Source organism: Cyanidioschyzon merolae, chromosome 11 (genome assembly GCF_000091205.1).
Source record: "Cyanidioschyzon merolae strain 10D DNA, chromosome 11, complete genome".
Taxonomy (NCBI): domain Eukaryota; phylum Rhodophyta; class Bangiophyceae; order Cyanidiales; family Cyanidiaceae; genus Cyanidioschyzon; species Cyanidioschyzon merolae.
Genome location: NC_010137.1, coordinates 463893 through 478353, shown reverse-complemented (window position 1 = coordinate 478353; position 14461 = coordinate 463893). Strand labels below are relative to the sequence as shown.

Sequence of the window (14461 nt, the reverse complement as noted above, 5' to 3'; positions counted from 1 at the left end):
TGCGGTAGGGAATGCACTGGCGTTCTTGCTATCAAGCAGTCATGATATCGTGTATAATCCGGATTAGGTGAAACATTCCTTTAAGCAACACCAAGAACAAGTTAAAGGTCGGCGTTTCTGCATCTCTGGAGGCGGTCACTCTGGCGAACTCTGATCCCTAGCGCTCCACCGACTTGCTACTTCCAAAACTAGACAGAAATGGAACGGACCAGCCAGCTAGGGCTAGCTCTGCAAAGCTCGCATCTCTTCCCTCAGTCATGAAAGCCATCCCATGGGAGCTTTTGCTGCGGCTGATCGCTTTTCCTCTCTCTTAGCTCCGGGCTGGAACACGCCGGTCGCTACTTTCTTTCCAGCACTGTTGTAGGCTGTCGAGGGATGCTAATCGCGGCGTTGGGGTCGCAGTTTCACAGGTTCCGGCAGTTGCCTGCGTATTCGATGTGCAGGCGGAGGTTGCGATTTACGGATCGCTTGCCGTTTTCTTCGTTTCCTAGAATTCAGTGCTGGTGCGCGCTTCAAAGCGGTTAACCTGATTGTGTTCAGATATTCCCGTATGTGTTCACGAGCTCGCATTCCCTGGGAGCCGACCTGCAGCATGCGAGCGCTTGCTGCATCCCTCCGTAGCTGTCGTTGACGGGTACAGAAGGCTCTACGCGATGCCTTGCTCCGTTTTCGCGCCCAGTGCTGTGCCCCGTGATCATGCACTTGCTCTTCTGGACGACTTCTTGTGCGCGTGCGCTGCCCGCTGCACTCGCAAGCGCACGCTATTCCATTCGGTACCTCAACAACCGATTCCTTGTGCGCTCTTGCTTTCCTGCGTTCCCTTCCCACAAACTGTGCAGATGAGCGTGACGGGCCATCAGGTCCGATTGTGCCACCTGCTTGTGATAATGCCGCCAAGGCTACTGGGACTCTCTCCTGTCTCACTCGTTTGCGCGTCGGACGAGTGCCTCACTCGCTCACCGTCCGCTTAGGCGAACATATGAGGTACTCGAGTCCAAGCTACGACTTTGAGCGGGAATCGGCGTGTTCGAGACTCGCGGCTCCAGTGCGTCGTCGGTGACCACAGGCAAGTCGGGCATCCCTTCGGATCTCGCAATCATCGTGAAGGTTCAGGAACCCGATCTCTTTGGGTCCAAGTTGAGGCCGATCGCATTGGGGAGCAAGTTCGCGCCGCCGCGCATCCCAGTTGTTCGTTGTTCATCCGCACATTTTCCCCTCTAACCAGGGTGCATCGGCGCCCTGACGATTCTTCAATCGTATAGAGCGTTCGCGCTTGACGGCGATGGACACGCTCGCGCTATCGGAAGCGAACGACGACTCTACTTCTCCTGTTGGAAGCGCGAAGCTCCGGTTCCTCCGGTCTCCCTTCGCCTCCGCGCCCTCCTGCGCGCTCCGTCGCTTCTCGCTCGTCAAGCGGTTCATGAGTTTCCTCGAATCTTCGGGTGCGGGCGCATAGTTCGCTGTCTGGGCTTGCACCTAGCGATCAGCCTCTCTTCCTCTTCCTCGACACACTTGTTCTCCATCGGACGCATCTGCGTAACCCTCGCGCGGCGTCACGATCCACGACAAAGCGAAAAAGTGTGCTTGCTGGCAGTGGCACGAGCCACGGAGACGTGCGTTCGTAAAAGCCGCGTACTCCTCCCCTGACGGAGGCTCTGGACCGGCACGCTGGGTGCAGACGCGCCATCGCATTCGTGGGTGCGTTAGTCGCGTGCGACAGGTCCATCTTCGAGACAACGTCCTCGTCGCGAAGGGCCAGATGACGGACATTCATCATGGTCTCGCAATCCTTCGAGCCGACTGGCTGCAACGAAGCGTCGGTCATGAAGAGCTCCTTCATACCGCCCATGCCGGTCGCCGAGTCGTCGCACTTTCGCCTCCACCCCATAGAATCTTTCACGTGCCGGTGGAGGTGTATGCTCACCCTTCTCAGCGTCACTGTGCGTATCATTCCCCGTACCCATTCGTATTATCTGGGGCGCTTTGAGTCACCAAGCGAGAGAGGCCCTCGACGCTCCCAATGCTGTCCAGCTTGGGAGCCGACGTCCGTGCGTCGCCGATGAAGGCTAGTTGCGGGTCAAGTCTGCCTGGTGCGCACTCGGGGACAACTAGGACGAAAAGCTTATCGGTGTCAGCTGCGCTTCTACAAAGTGCTGGACGTTTCCAAAGACCTCGGCACACTCGAAGCACGCGGACTTGAGTTTGAGGCAAGCGTGTCGCCGGAGCTTGCTGCAAAGAACCACCAGGTACATGTCGCGTGCCACGTGTTCCGGTGGGAGCACGCACGTTCCAAGCTGGCACTGAACGACCGCCGTTTCCGGCAGTAACGATGAGCGCCGCTCCTCGTCCGTGAACACACCCAAGCGAAGCGTTCCGTTCAGGAAACCGCCCCGTCCGAGACTGGCGAGCTCGTCTGGAAGCGGTACGCATCTCTTTTCGTTACGCTCTTGGACGATTTTCGTCTAACTACACAGTCGTTTCTCTGAGACCTCTCGTGTGCGGCGGTTGTGTGCCTCCGTCGATAAGCATGCCGTATAACTAAAGTATTTATACCTTGTTTTTCTCTTCGTACGACTTCGGAATTCCACGAACCGCAATCGTCAGCGAGTTTCCCTATACAAACTCCAACAGGTCCATTGGTCTGAACGGCAGTTCCTAGAGCACCGGGCATCAGTTCGTGTCGAGAGCGAGCCGCGTTATCCCGAAGCGTGCATCGGCCTCTCTGAGGCTGCGTTTGACGGCCCCGCAACCGTTCTCCATCGGTTTGAAACACAGAGCATAAGCTGGTGTGTGCGTGTGCAGGATGACCAATGCCCGCTCTTTGCTGTTTGCCGAATAGAAGGGAATTCGTGGAACGCGTTGCTGTCTATGATGAAACACGCAGTGGCTGGAGTGGAACTCCAGATTCGCGACGCAGCGTAGAAACGTCGATCCGTCGGCGCTCCTGCCGTGCCGCTAAGCGATGACGCACTTGCCACCGGAATCCATCGCTGCGATGACTGCAGTCCGCGTCCAGCACCCTTTCCCATGCGAACAGAAGAGACGCGAGCCTCTGGGAGCGGATCCCACGGGCGGGAATGTGGTTGTGGTGGTGGTGCTGCTGCTCCTGCTGCTGCTGCTGATTTCGGGTCCCTTCTCTTCGATGGCCACGGAGCGGGCTGGAATTGTCTTTCGGGCGGGATCGATTGCTTAACGTGACGAGCTCATTGAGCTTTCGGCGGGAGCGTGTGGAGAAGTCACCAAGGGATGGCGCCGCGCTCCTTTTCTCGTCGGGTCAGCAGCGCGAATCGTTGCGCCTACGAGTTGCGTCGCGACTGAAATGACGAAAACTCGAAGAATACGTGATTCGAGCGTGATAGACGTAAGGAAAGGAGGAGCGTGGGGGTCGCTCACACGAACAGGACGGTGATATCGAATATTTTTTTGAAATCTTTTTTTAGGACGCCGCATTTCGTCTTGATTCCAGAGACGTAACGAACTGCAGTTGTGAAGCATTGAACGAGCCATTGCGAAACGACAACCTAGAGTCGGAGAACGGACCGTGAATCCGAAATTCCTTATTATTGGACTTTGAACGTCTAGGATGTGTATCTATAAATTTTCAGGAGGAAATGGAGAGATAGAAACATGTCGAACAGCTTAGTGCTCCATCATAACTAGTTTCTTTAGAGACTGCACCAATGCTCTTTATACTGAGTAGAAATTGCACTTTAGATTCGGATATCTAGAGTCCTGTGGTGCTCTGGCAGGCGATCTTGCGCTGTCAATATTCAGCGCCTCGTTAACACGCATACGACATGTCGCCAAATAGCTGTCTTTTAAGGCAATAGGGCGAGGCGTTCACATACATTCTCTGAGAAATTTCTCAATATATGAAATTAATGATTTGGATGCCAGGTCCTTGTTGAGCAAAAGAATGCGTAAACCTACATTTATTTGAGGCCTTCACCTCGCCACACCGATTTGAGAGACGCAAGCCTAAGCGTACGAGGTTTAAAATTTTCCACGACAGAAGTCTTCAGTGTATACGCCAAATAACGTACATGCAGAAGTTCAAAATATCTATATACCAAAGCAGGTCGGAACCGATGCCCTATAGATTTCGAATATCCGTATGCGGTCGCTATGACGCCTGCCCTCTTGCCCGATCGACAATTCGCACACGCTGGACGCATCTGCGACGTGCAATAGAACTGGCTACTTCGCACTTGCGAGCTCGCATCTTCTCTTGTACACCCTATTCAGGATCAGAGGCTTACTCTGGCGCCGACGCTCGAGGGTAGCACCCCGCTACAATGATCCATGTTTTACGCCTCAAGTCGTTATTGCAACGTGACAAGACTAATGGTACTCTATCCAAAGCGTGTCGGAACTGTTTTAATTCGCATAACTGCCCGGGAAAGCTGAGCTTGCGCGACTAGCGTTCCAGCATGTTTAAGGATACGAGCGTCGCAATCGTATGGTGCGCAGCGGTTCGATTTGGCGCGAACGTAATCAATCGTTCGCGAAATTGAAGTTGGCGGGAAAATCGCTGTCCGCAGATGCGCGAATCCGTGCATCATCCCCGTGCATAGCACTCAAAAAAGAATTTCGTCCGGAAATATTCAAAATAATATTGTTGTTCTTCAACAACCTCAAGGGGGCTATACAGGATGATTCATAACGCGCTCCGTACACATTCCTTGGCGGTTTTGTTGCTCCTTCTGTTCACGAACGCAGTGCGAGTGGACTCTGTACTAGCAGCGAGGCCAGCGGAAAGGCGTTGGTATACGAGCGGTGGAAACAGTGTTTATGTGTGCCCCTCGTCTTCTTCGCTGCATAACTGCACCCTGCAGAACGTATGCACGAAAGTGATTGTCAACGGAAGCTGTTCTCTCACAGGCACGGCATGTACGCTACGCTCCTCTGCTGAGATTGGCAGTGGTCACGGCAGCCAGACGCTCGGCCGTGAAGCTACCAAAGAAAATCAGGGTTTGGCGGGATTCGACTCGAAAGATTTCAAGGTGCTGCGTTGGAGGCAAAATCAATATAGCGGATGTGGTGACTGCTTGTCTTTCGGCGAGCAAACCTGTGTAGAGTATCGCACGGCAAATGTGTGCACAGCATGCAGGACGAATTACGAGCTTGTGGAAGTTTGCGATACTGTGGTTCAACGGACATTGGATGGTTCCGATCCGGTATCAAAGCGCTGGGGGCAGTCGTATCAACAGCAAAATGGAAACTGTCAGTATGAATGTCTGTTCAGCGGAAAGCAATGCAGGAACGTAATCATCGGCACTTTCCTTCCGACTCCGACTGTGCAGCCTACACTGCTACCATCTGCCTCTCCGTCAGCAACAGTGTCAAGAAGCGTTTCGCCATCGGCGACTGTGAGCGCGACTATCTCCATAAGCACTTCTGTCTCACCGAGCACAAGCCCATCGATTTCGGTAGCTTCGCCGTCGGTGTCCGTGAGCGCGACGGCCTCCGTAAGCTCCTCCGTCTCACCGAGCACAAGCCCATCGATTTCGGTAGCGTCGCCGTCGGTGTCCGTGAGCGCGACGACCTCTATAAGCTCCTCTGTCTCACCGAGCACAAGTTCATCGATTTCGGTAGCTTCGCCGTCGGTGTCCGTGAGCGCGACGACCTCTATAAGCTCCTCCGTCTCACCGAGCACAAGCCCATCGATTTCGGTAGCCTCGCCGTCGGCGCCCTTGAGCGCGGTGAGCTCCATCGTCACTCTCATATAGTGGATGTTTGCATGTCTATCTTACGCTTTTCGCAATGAACTCATGTCCTTGCTGCCATGTAAAGCAGCAAACGACCTGAATGGATGCAGTCTTCGGTTTGAAACTTGCAGCGAAATGAGGATACTTTCGAAGACTCGAAGGCGCATCTCTTGGTAACCCTTATGTAGTGCTATATATTTCAAATGGATAAATCTGAGAAACACTTACGTTCCGCATTATGATTTGTCATGCCTTTTGCCTAGACTACTGCTAATGCAAGTTTCAGCTAGTTCACCAGTTTTTGGACGTAACCTAACAAGCGAGTGCTAGCTGCACCGAGGTCCTCCGTCGCATTTCGGGGCTGGTCCATTACATGTCACCTACGCAAGACTCATCCAGCAACGAACTCGCCTCGGGATGCATCTGTTCCGCCACATACGTCCTAGGAGATTCACGGTTTCTTCTCGATTTCAATTTACCCGTCGGTGCACGTGTAACTACATACGTAATTTTTCTTTTCATATTTCCGTGGAATCGGCTTCTATTTTTTTAAATTAACAAGATGTTGACATAGGCCAGCGTTCTCCGACTCTGCGCTTTTTTCTTTTCTTACTTTTTTGTGTTTTATTCAGTGCGCGATGAGGTATCCGCCAAATGCCCTGCCTCCAAGTTACATTACCTTTACTTCTTCTCGGATATTCTGGTCGTTTCATACGTCCTATGTTGTGCCGAGCCTGCCGAAAGCGACAGCAATGGCGCCTATAGCGCGGGTGCGGTCGCTGCACGGAGACAGAACGGCGTTGCCGTAGCACACAGAGGGCGTCGGCTCGAGGAATTGGCTTCCATGAAACTAGACAACGTTTCCCTCTCGTGACGCAGATTTCGTGAATCAATATAAAGTACCACGTAACAGCAGCTTTTCTCTATTCCGTGAAAGGCGTTCTCTTGATATCCCGGTTGTGCGATGCCACCGGTGCTACCCCATTGCGAATCCTTTATTCACTATTCGGCAATCCATTTTCTGAGAAGCCTCTTGCACGTGATCGCACGTCGATTGATTCTATCACGATACAAATACATACAGCTTTTGCGGGTGTACACGAGCCTCGGTCAGAGCACAGAACCGTGAATTACGTGACGGCTCGCGATTCCGTTAAAATTTTTATCATTTCTAGCATTATTACCAAAAACTGGTGATAGAATATCGATTCCTTTGATAGAAACAGCTCCGTTCAGTCCTATACTATGATTGACGGTGTCCTAGCGAAGGGAAAATTTGGGCGCACTGTCTGAGAAATCACTCACAGCTTTTCGTTCTAAACAAGTGTCGAGGGGCGCTACCAGCACATCGGCAGGCAAAAGTACAGCAGGTCGCAAGTGATGCATTCGGCCTGCAACCTCGCTTGCTGTCCAAAGGCTGGGGCCTACGTTTCAGAGCAAGCTAACGACGCTGCAAAGATCAAGATCCGTAAATTCCGCGTTGGTCGACGAGACGGGGGCTTTTGTTTCCACCAGCTGGCGATGAGAGCCCTCCAGAATCCCCGACTTCTGTGTCCATACCGTACCTTTGCAATGTTTTCTATTTTTGAACCGATCGCACTTCGAACGCGTCTGCTACAAATCGCGAAAACGCATCAGAATCTCTGCACCTGGAGATGGAATGCAGTTAAGGGGCAAGGTTTGATAGAAGTGCAAATATCTGTGCGCCGGTCCAAGTTTGCGTCAAATACGCACCCGATTCGGAGGCCTGCTCAACGGTATTTCGCGGTCAAGCGTGCGTGCGGTAAAAACGATAAGCTACGTGTCATCGAGGCGGAGCACGCGCGATTCGCGTCGCCGGCGCTCGCGTGCGATGCATTCTGTGCGATGCATTCTGTGCGATGCATTCTGTGCGATGAACGACGCGCATGAGATCATTTTCATGGAACGAAAGCCATCCATTTGACGTAGATCGGCATTACGTACGGTGCAGACTCATCGTTGCACCCCTGTGCATGTCGCGGATACCTCATTCGTTGTCGCGCGATGTCGTGCGTTGCGAGAATTACCGCACTTTATGCGGTAACGAGCTGATGCAGGTCTCTACTTCACCACCGGGGCGCTCACTACCACATATCTTTTTTTTTGTTTTCAGTCCTAATAGACTTGGGCCGTGGACAACGGTAACACAGAGTTTTTGACCTCAGGATTTTAGTTCATAACGAAAACATATTGCTGAACTTGGAAGGGTACATCATTCTCTGAGAATAGAAGCTCGTTAGCCATGAGAAGCTTTGTTTCAGTTGGGATCTTTTGGCTGCTCATTCTTTTGTACCTAAACAGCGCTGTGCTTACCAATGGTATCCAACGAGAAACTTGGAGCGAAGTTTCGCCGGCACGAAACTCGCTCCAACGCAACCTGGACTACTGCCAGCCTTTGATCACGATCGAAGACTGCCGTCTGGAGCAAGTCTGCATTGAAGAGGCAGTAGTGAAAGTCTGTGAGAAGAAAGTCTGGATTTGTCCAGCGAGCTCGAACTTCGAGAACGCCTCGCCCAAGGAAAAGTATGGGCTTTCAAAGAATGCAAGGACAGAAGGATACACAAATGTGAGGAAAGGGAACGTGCCAGTTCATGCTCCAAATGACTGTTACCAGAAATGCATCTATAAGAACCAAACAGTGTGCGAGATGTATGCACTGAAGAATATCTGTCGAGTGTGCGTTGAAAGCTTCACAGCAGAGGAAAAGTGCTCGTTGGTGTTTGGACCACAGAAGGACGTATCAGGGAAGGTTCCAGTTTCGGATAGGTGGATACCTAGCACACCACAGAAGACTACTCTGGGAAAAGTTCAGGGAACTGTTGCGTCGAAGAGCCCCGCTCAGCCAGCTTGTACAATCATCTGCAAAGAAGTGAAACGTGTATGTCATCAGGAGGTATTTTCCATTCAAACACCAACGCAAACACCAACGATCATAATAGTCAAGCCAACGATACCTCCAACGCCGACTACTACGCAGATACCGACACCAATGCCACCGATTACAATAATACCAACGCCGACACCAACATTAACGCCGACGACTAAGCCGCCGACGCCAACGACTAAGCCGCCAACACCGACGACTAAGCCGCCTACACCGACTACGAAGCCGCCGACGCCAACTACTAAGCCGCCTACACCGACTACGAAGCCGCCTACACCGACTACTAAGCCGCCTACGCCGACTACTAAGCCGCCTACGCCGACTACTAAGCCGCCTACGCCGACTACTAAGCCGCCTACACCGACTACTAAGCCGCCTACGCCGACTACTAAGCCGCCGACACCGACGACTAGGCACGACAACGCCGACTACGAAGCCGCCGACACCGACTACGAAGCCGCCAACGCCGACTACGAAGCCGCCAACACCGACTACGGAGCCGCCAACGCCAATGACTAAGCCGCCTACACCGACTACGGAGCCGCCGACACCACCACCACATCGGCACACACCACAGCCTCAGCCGAATCTGCTGGACGGGTCTAGCGGATCTGGTACTGGAGGTGGCCTCGGTGGGCAAAACTCTGGCGCACAAATAGGCAGCGGTGGCGGCAACGGCCCCAGAAATGGGCAACAAATGATGAATGAGAACGGGGCTACAGCGCCACAGGCTCCAACACCAACGCAACCGAAGCCGCCAACACCACCACCACATCAGCACACACCACAGCCTCAGCCAAATCTGCTGGACGGGTCTAGCGGATCTGGTACTGGAGGTGGCCTCGGTGGGCAAAACTCTGGCGCACAAATAGGCAGCGGTGGCGGCAACGGCCCCAGAAATGGGCAACAAATGATGAATGAGAACGGGGCTACAGCGCCACAGGCTCCAACACCAACGCAACCGAAGCCGCCAACACCACCACCACATCAGCACACACCACAGCCTCAGCCAAATCTGCTGGACGGGTCTAGCGGATCTGGTACTGGAGGTGGCCTCGGTGGGCAAAACTCTGGCGCACAAATAGGCAGCGGTGGCGGCAACGGCCCCAGAAATGGGCAACAAATGATGAATGAGAACGGGGCTACAGCGCCACAGGCTCCAACACCAACGCAACCGAAGCCGCCAACACCACCACCACATCAGCACACACCACAGCCTCAGCCAAATCTGCTGGACGGGTCTAGCGGATCTGGTACTGGAGGTGGCCTCGGTGGGCAAAACTCTGGCGCACAAATAGGCAGCGGTGGCGGCAACGGCCCCAGAAATGGGCAACAAATGATGAATGGGGATGGGCCTACAGCACCACAGGCTCCCATATTGGCGCCACCGAAGCAGCCTACACCACCACCACCACCGCAAACGCAAGCACCACCGACCCGTCCGAACGCACCGGATATGTCTAGCGGATCCGGTACTGGAGGTGGCCTCGGTGGGCAAAACTCTGGCGGATCAATAGGCAGCGGTGGCGGCAACGGCCCCAGAAATGGGCAACAAATGATGAATGGGGATGGGCCTACAGCACCACAGGCTCCCATATTGGCGCCACCGAAGCAGCCTACACCACCACCACCACCGCAAACGCAAGCACCACCGACCCGTCCGAACGCACCGGATATGTCTAGCGGATCTGGTACTGGAGGTGGCCTCGGTGGGCAAAACTCTGGCGGCCCAATGGGCAGCGGCGGCGGCAATTCCGTAACAGGTATGAATCCAGTGACAAGGAAAGACTCGTAGTCCGCCTTGAAAGATGATCGGCCCCCAGCCAGCAACCACCATGAAGTTTGGGTGAACTAGTCTAAGGATAAGAAAATCTTACCGAGGTACCGAGGAAACAAAGCAAAGCGCCTCGAGCAGCTTTTTCAGCATTGAAAGCGCTGTTTTTGTTCAAGCGAAGTTCAGTTTCCCGTGTGAAAGCATATTTCTAAAGATAGACGCCAAGAGGCCCGAGATGCCTGGCGCAAACGATTAAGGACAGAAATTGCCGAAACAACTCAACCAAACCAGTGCAACACACCACTGCTGTACGTTCTGTGTCGCACGTTACCTCGGGCCGTACCACGCACTCGTCGCGAGCGTTTCGTGACCCACGTTCGCGATAAACGTGGGTCGACCAAAATACCTGAAATTCTTGCCAGTTTTTCATGTTCAGAGCAACGCATCGCCCAAGCAAGGAACTCCAAAAATAGAAAAACAACTTTAAAACGGAAGTTTTACGCAACAACAAGCGTGCAAATGTTATGTTACACGCATGCGCCGAGATGCGTGCAAAGAGCGCGATGCGTGCTAGACACGTCACCGAGCGCAGCAGGCAATCGGTGCGCAGGCGCGGCTCTCCGTGCGCTGCACTGCGCATTCCAACGTTCGCGTCATCTGGAAATAAAGCACTAAGCGGTTCGACATGTTTCTATCTTTCAATTTCCTCCTGAAAATTTATAGATACACATCCTAGACGTTCAAAGTCCAATAATAAGGAATTTCGGATTCACGGTCCGTTCTCCGACTCTAGGTTGTCTTTTCGCAATGGCTCGTTCAATGCTTCACAACTGCAGCTCGTTACGGCTCTGGAATCAAGACGAAATGCGGCGTCCTAAAAAAAGATTTCAAAAAAATATTCGATATCACCGTCCTGTTCATGTGAGTGACCGCCACGCTCCTCCTTTCCTTACGTCTATCACGCTCGAATCACGTATTCTTCGAGTTTTCGTCATTTCAGTCGCGACGCAACTCGTAGGCGCAACGATTCGCGCTGCCGACCCGACGAGAAAAGGAGCGCGGCGCCATCCCTTGGTGACTTCTCCACACGCTCCCGCCGAAAGCTCAATGAGCTCGTCACGTTAAGCAATCGATCCCGCCCGAAAGACAATTCCAGCCCGCTCCGTGGCCATCGAAGAGAAGGGACCCGAAATCAGCAGCAGCAGCAGGAGCAGCAGCACCACCACCACAACCACATTCCCGCCCGTGGGATCCGCTCCCAGAGGCTCGCGTCTCTTCTGTTCGCATGGGAAAGGGTGCTGGACGCGGACTGCAGTCATCGCAGCGATGGATTCCGGTGGCAAGTGCGTCATCGCTTAGCGGCACGGCAGGAGCGCCGACGGATCGACGTTTCTACGCTGCGTCGCGAATCTGGAGTTCCACTCCAGCCACTGCGTGTTTCATCATAGACAGCAACGCGTTCCACGAATTCCCTTCTATTCGGCAAACAGCAAAGAGCGGGCATTGGTCATCCTGCACACGCACACACCAGCTTATGCTCTGTGTTTCAAACCGATGGAGAACGGTTGCGGGGCCGTCAAACGCAGCCTCAGAGAGGCCGATGCACGCTTCGGGATAACGCGGCTCGCTCTCGACACGAACTGATGCCCAGTGCTCGAGGAACTGCCGTTCAGACCAATGGACCTGTTGGAGTTTGTATAGGGAAACTCGCTGACGATTGCGGTTCGTGGAATTCCGAAGTAGTACGAAGAGAAAAACAAGGTATAAATACTTTAGTTATACGGCATGCTTATCGACGGAGGCACACAACCGCCGCACACGAGAGGTCTCAGAGAAACGACTGTGTAGTTGGACGAAAATCGTCCAAGAGCGTAACGAAAAGAGATGCGTACCGCTTCCAGACGAGCTCGCCAGTCTCGGACGGGGCGGTTTCCTGAACGGAACGCTTCGCTTGGGTGTGTTCACGGACGAGGAGCGGCGCTCATCGTTACTGCCGGAAACGGCGGTCGTTCAGTGCCAGCTTGGAACGTGCGTGCTCCCACCGGAACACGTGGCACGCGACATGTACCTGGTGGTTCTTTGCAGCAAGCTCCGGCGACACGCTTGCCTCAAACTCAAGTCCGCGTGCTTCGAGTGTGCCGAGGTCTTTGGAAACGTCCAGCACTTTGTAGAAGCGCAGCTGACACCGATAAGCTTTTCGTCCTAGTTGTCCCCGAGTGCGCACCAGGCAGACTTGACCCGCAACTAGCCTTCATCGGCGACGCACGGACGTCGGCTCCCAAGCTGGACAGCATTGGGAGCGTCGAGGGCCTCTCTCGCTTGGTGACTCAAAGCGCCCCAGATAATACGAATGGGTACGGGGAATGATACGCACAGTGACGCTGAGAAGGGTGAGCATACACCTCCACCGGCACGTGAAAGATTCTATGGGGTGGAGGCGAAAGTGCGACGACTCGGCGACCGGCATGGGCGGTATGAAGGAGCTCTTCATGACCGACGCTTCATTGCAGCCAGTCGGCTCGAAGGATTGGGAGACCATGATGAATGTCCGTCATCTGGCCCTTCGCGACGAGGACGTTGTCTCGAAGATGGACCTGTCGCATGCGACTAACGCACCCACGAATGCGATGGCGCGTCTGCACCCAGCGTGCCGGTCCAGAGCCTCCGTCAGGGGAGGAGTACGCGGCTTTTACGAACGCACGTCTCCGTGGCTCGTGGCACTGCCAGCAAGCACACTTTTTCGCTTTGTCGTGGATCGTGACGCCGCGCGAGGGTTACGCAGATGCGTCCGATGGAGAACAAGTGTGTCGAGGAAGAGGAAGAGAGGCTGATCGCTAGGTGCAAGCCCAGACAGCGAACTATGCGCCCGCACCCGAAGATTCGAAGAAACTCATGAACCGCTTGACGAGCGAGAAGCGACGGAGCGCGCAGGAGGGCGCGGAGGCGAAGGGAGACCGGAGGAACCGGAGCTTCGCGCTTCCAACAGGAGAAGTAGAGTCGTCGTTCGCTTCCGATAGCGCGAGTGTGTCCATCGCCGTCAAGCGCGAACGCTCTATACGACTGAAGAATCGTCAGGGTGCAGATGCACCCTGGTTAGAGGGGGAAATGTGTGGATGAACAACGAACAACTGGGATGCGCGGCGGCGCGAACTTGCTCCCCAATGCGATCGGCCTCAACTTGGACCCAAAGAGACCGGGTCCCTGAACCTTCACGATGATTGCGAGATCCGAAGGGATGCCCGACTTGCCTGTGGTCACCGACGACGCACTGGAGCCGCGAGTCTCGAACACGCCGATTCCCGCTCAAAGTCGTAGCTTGGACTCGAGTACCTCATATGTTCGCCTAAGCGGACGGTGAGCGAGTGAGGCACTCGTCCGACGCGCAAACGAGTGAGACAGGAGAGAGTCCCAGTAGCCTTGGCGGCATTATCACAAGCATGTGGCACAATCGGACCTGATGGCCCGTCACGCTCATCTGCACAGTTTGTGGGAAGGGAACGCAGGAAAGCAAGAGCGCACAAGGAATCGGTTGTTGAGGTACCGAATGGAATAGCGTGCGCTTGCGAGTGCAGCGGGCAGCGCACTCGCACAAGAAGTCGTCCAGAAGAGCAAGTGCATGATCACGGGGCACAGCACTGGGCGCGAAAACGGAGCAAGGCATCGCGTAGAGCCTTCTGTACCCGTCAACGACAGCTACGGAGGGATGCAGCAAGCGCTCGCATGCTGCAGGTCGGCTCCCAGGGAATGCGAGCTCGTGAACACATACGGGAATATCTGAACACAACCAGGTTAACCGCTACGAGGCGCGCACCAGTACTGAATTCTAGGAAACGAAGAAAACGGCAAGCGATCCGTCAATCGCAACCTCCGCCTGTACATCGAATACGCAGGCAACTGCCGGAACCTGTGAAACTGCGACCCCAACGCCGCGATTAGCATCCCTCGACAGCCTACAACAGTGCTGGAAAGAAAGTAGAGACCGGCGTATTCCAGCCCGGAGCTAAGAGAGAGGAAAAGCGATCAGCCGCAGCAAAAGCTGCCATGGGATGGCTTTCGTGACATTGACTTGACGCT

The 14461-nt window shown here is 54.2% G+C and overlaps 2 protein-coding genes and 2 non-coding genes across 4 annotated transcripts, besides 1 other annotated feature; 3 read left to right on the top strand and 1 right to left on the bottom strand.

Moving 5' to 3' along the window:
* Positions 1–99: 99 nt before the first annotated feature.
* CYME_CMK171T lies at positions 100–2880 on the bottom strand. The gene has a single exon (XR_002461386.1). It is a non-coding gene; the product is annotated as a hypothetical transcript (transcript).
* Positions 2881–4652: 1772 nt separating this feature from the next.
* On the top strand, positions 4653–5729 carry CYME_CMK170C (hypothetical protein; the record flags this gene model as incomplete). The annotated part of the gene is made up of 1 exon (XM_005536518.1): positions 4653–5729. One exon carries the CDS (start codon positions 4653–4655, stop codon positions 5727–5729), a length of 1077 nt encoding a protein of 358 aa, XP_005536575.1.
* A 2188-nt stretch (positions 5730–7917) lies between these two features.
* Positions 7918–8981: a sequence feature (possible transcribed region).
* CYME_CMK168C (hypothetical protein) lies at positions 7972–9132 on the top strand (the record flags this gene model as incomplete). Its single annotated transcript, XM_005536517.1, has 1 exon — positions 7972–9132. One exon carries the CDS (start codon positions 7972–7974, stop codon positions 9130–9132), a length of 1161 nt encoding a protein of 386 aa, XP_005536574.1.
* Positions 9133–11807: 2675 nt separating this feature from the next.
* CYME_CMK167T lies at positions 11808–14443 on the top strand. Its single transcript, XR_002461385.1, has one exon. It is a non-coding gene; the product is annotated as a hypothetical transcript (transcript).
* The last annotated feature ends 18 nt before the right edge of the window (positions 14444–14461 follow it).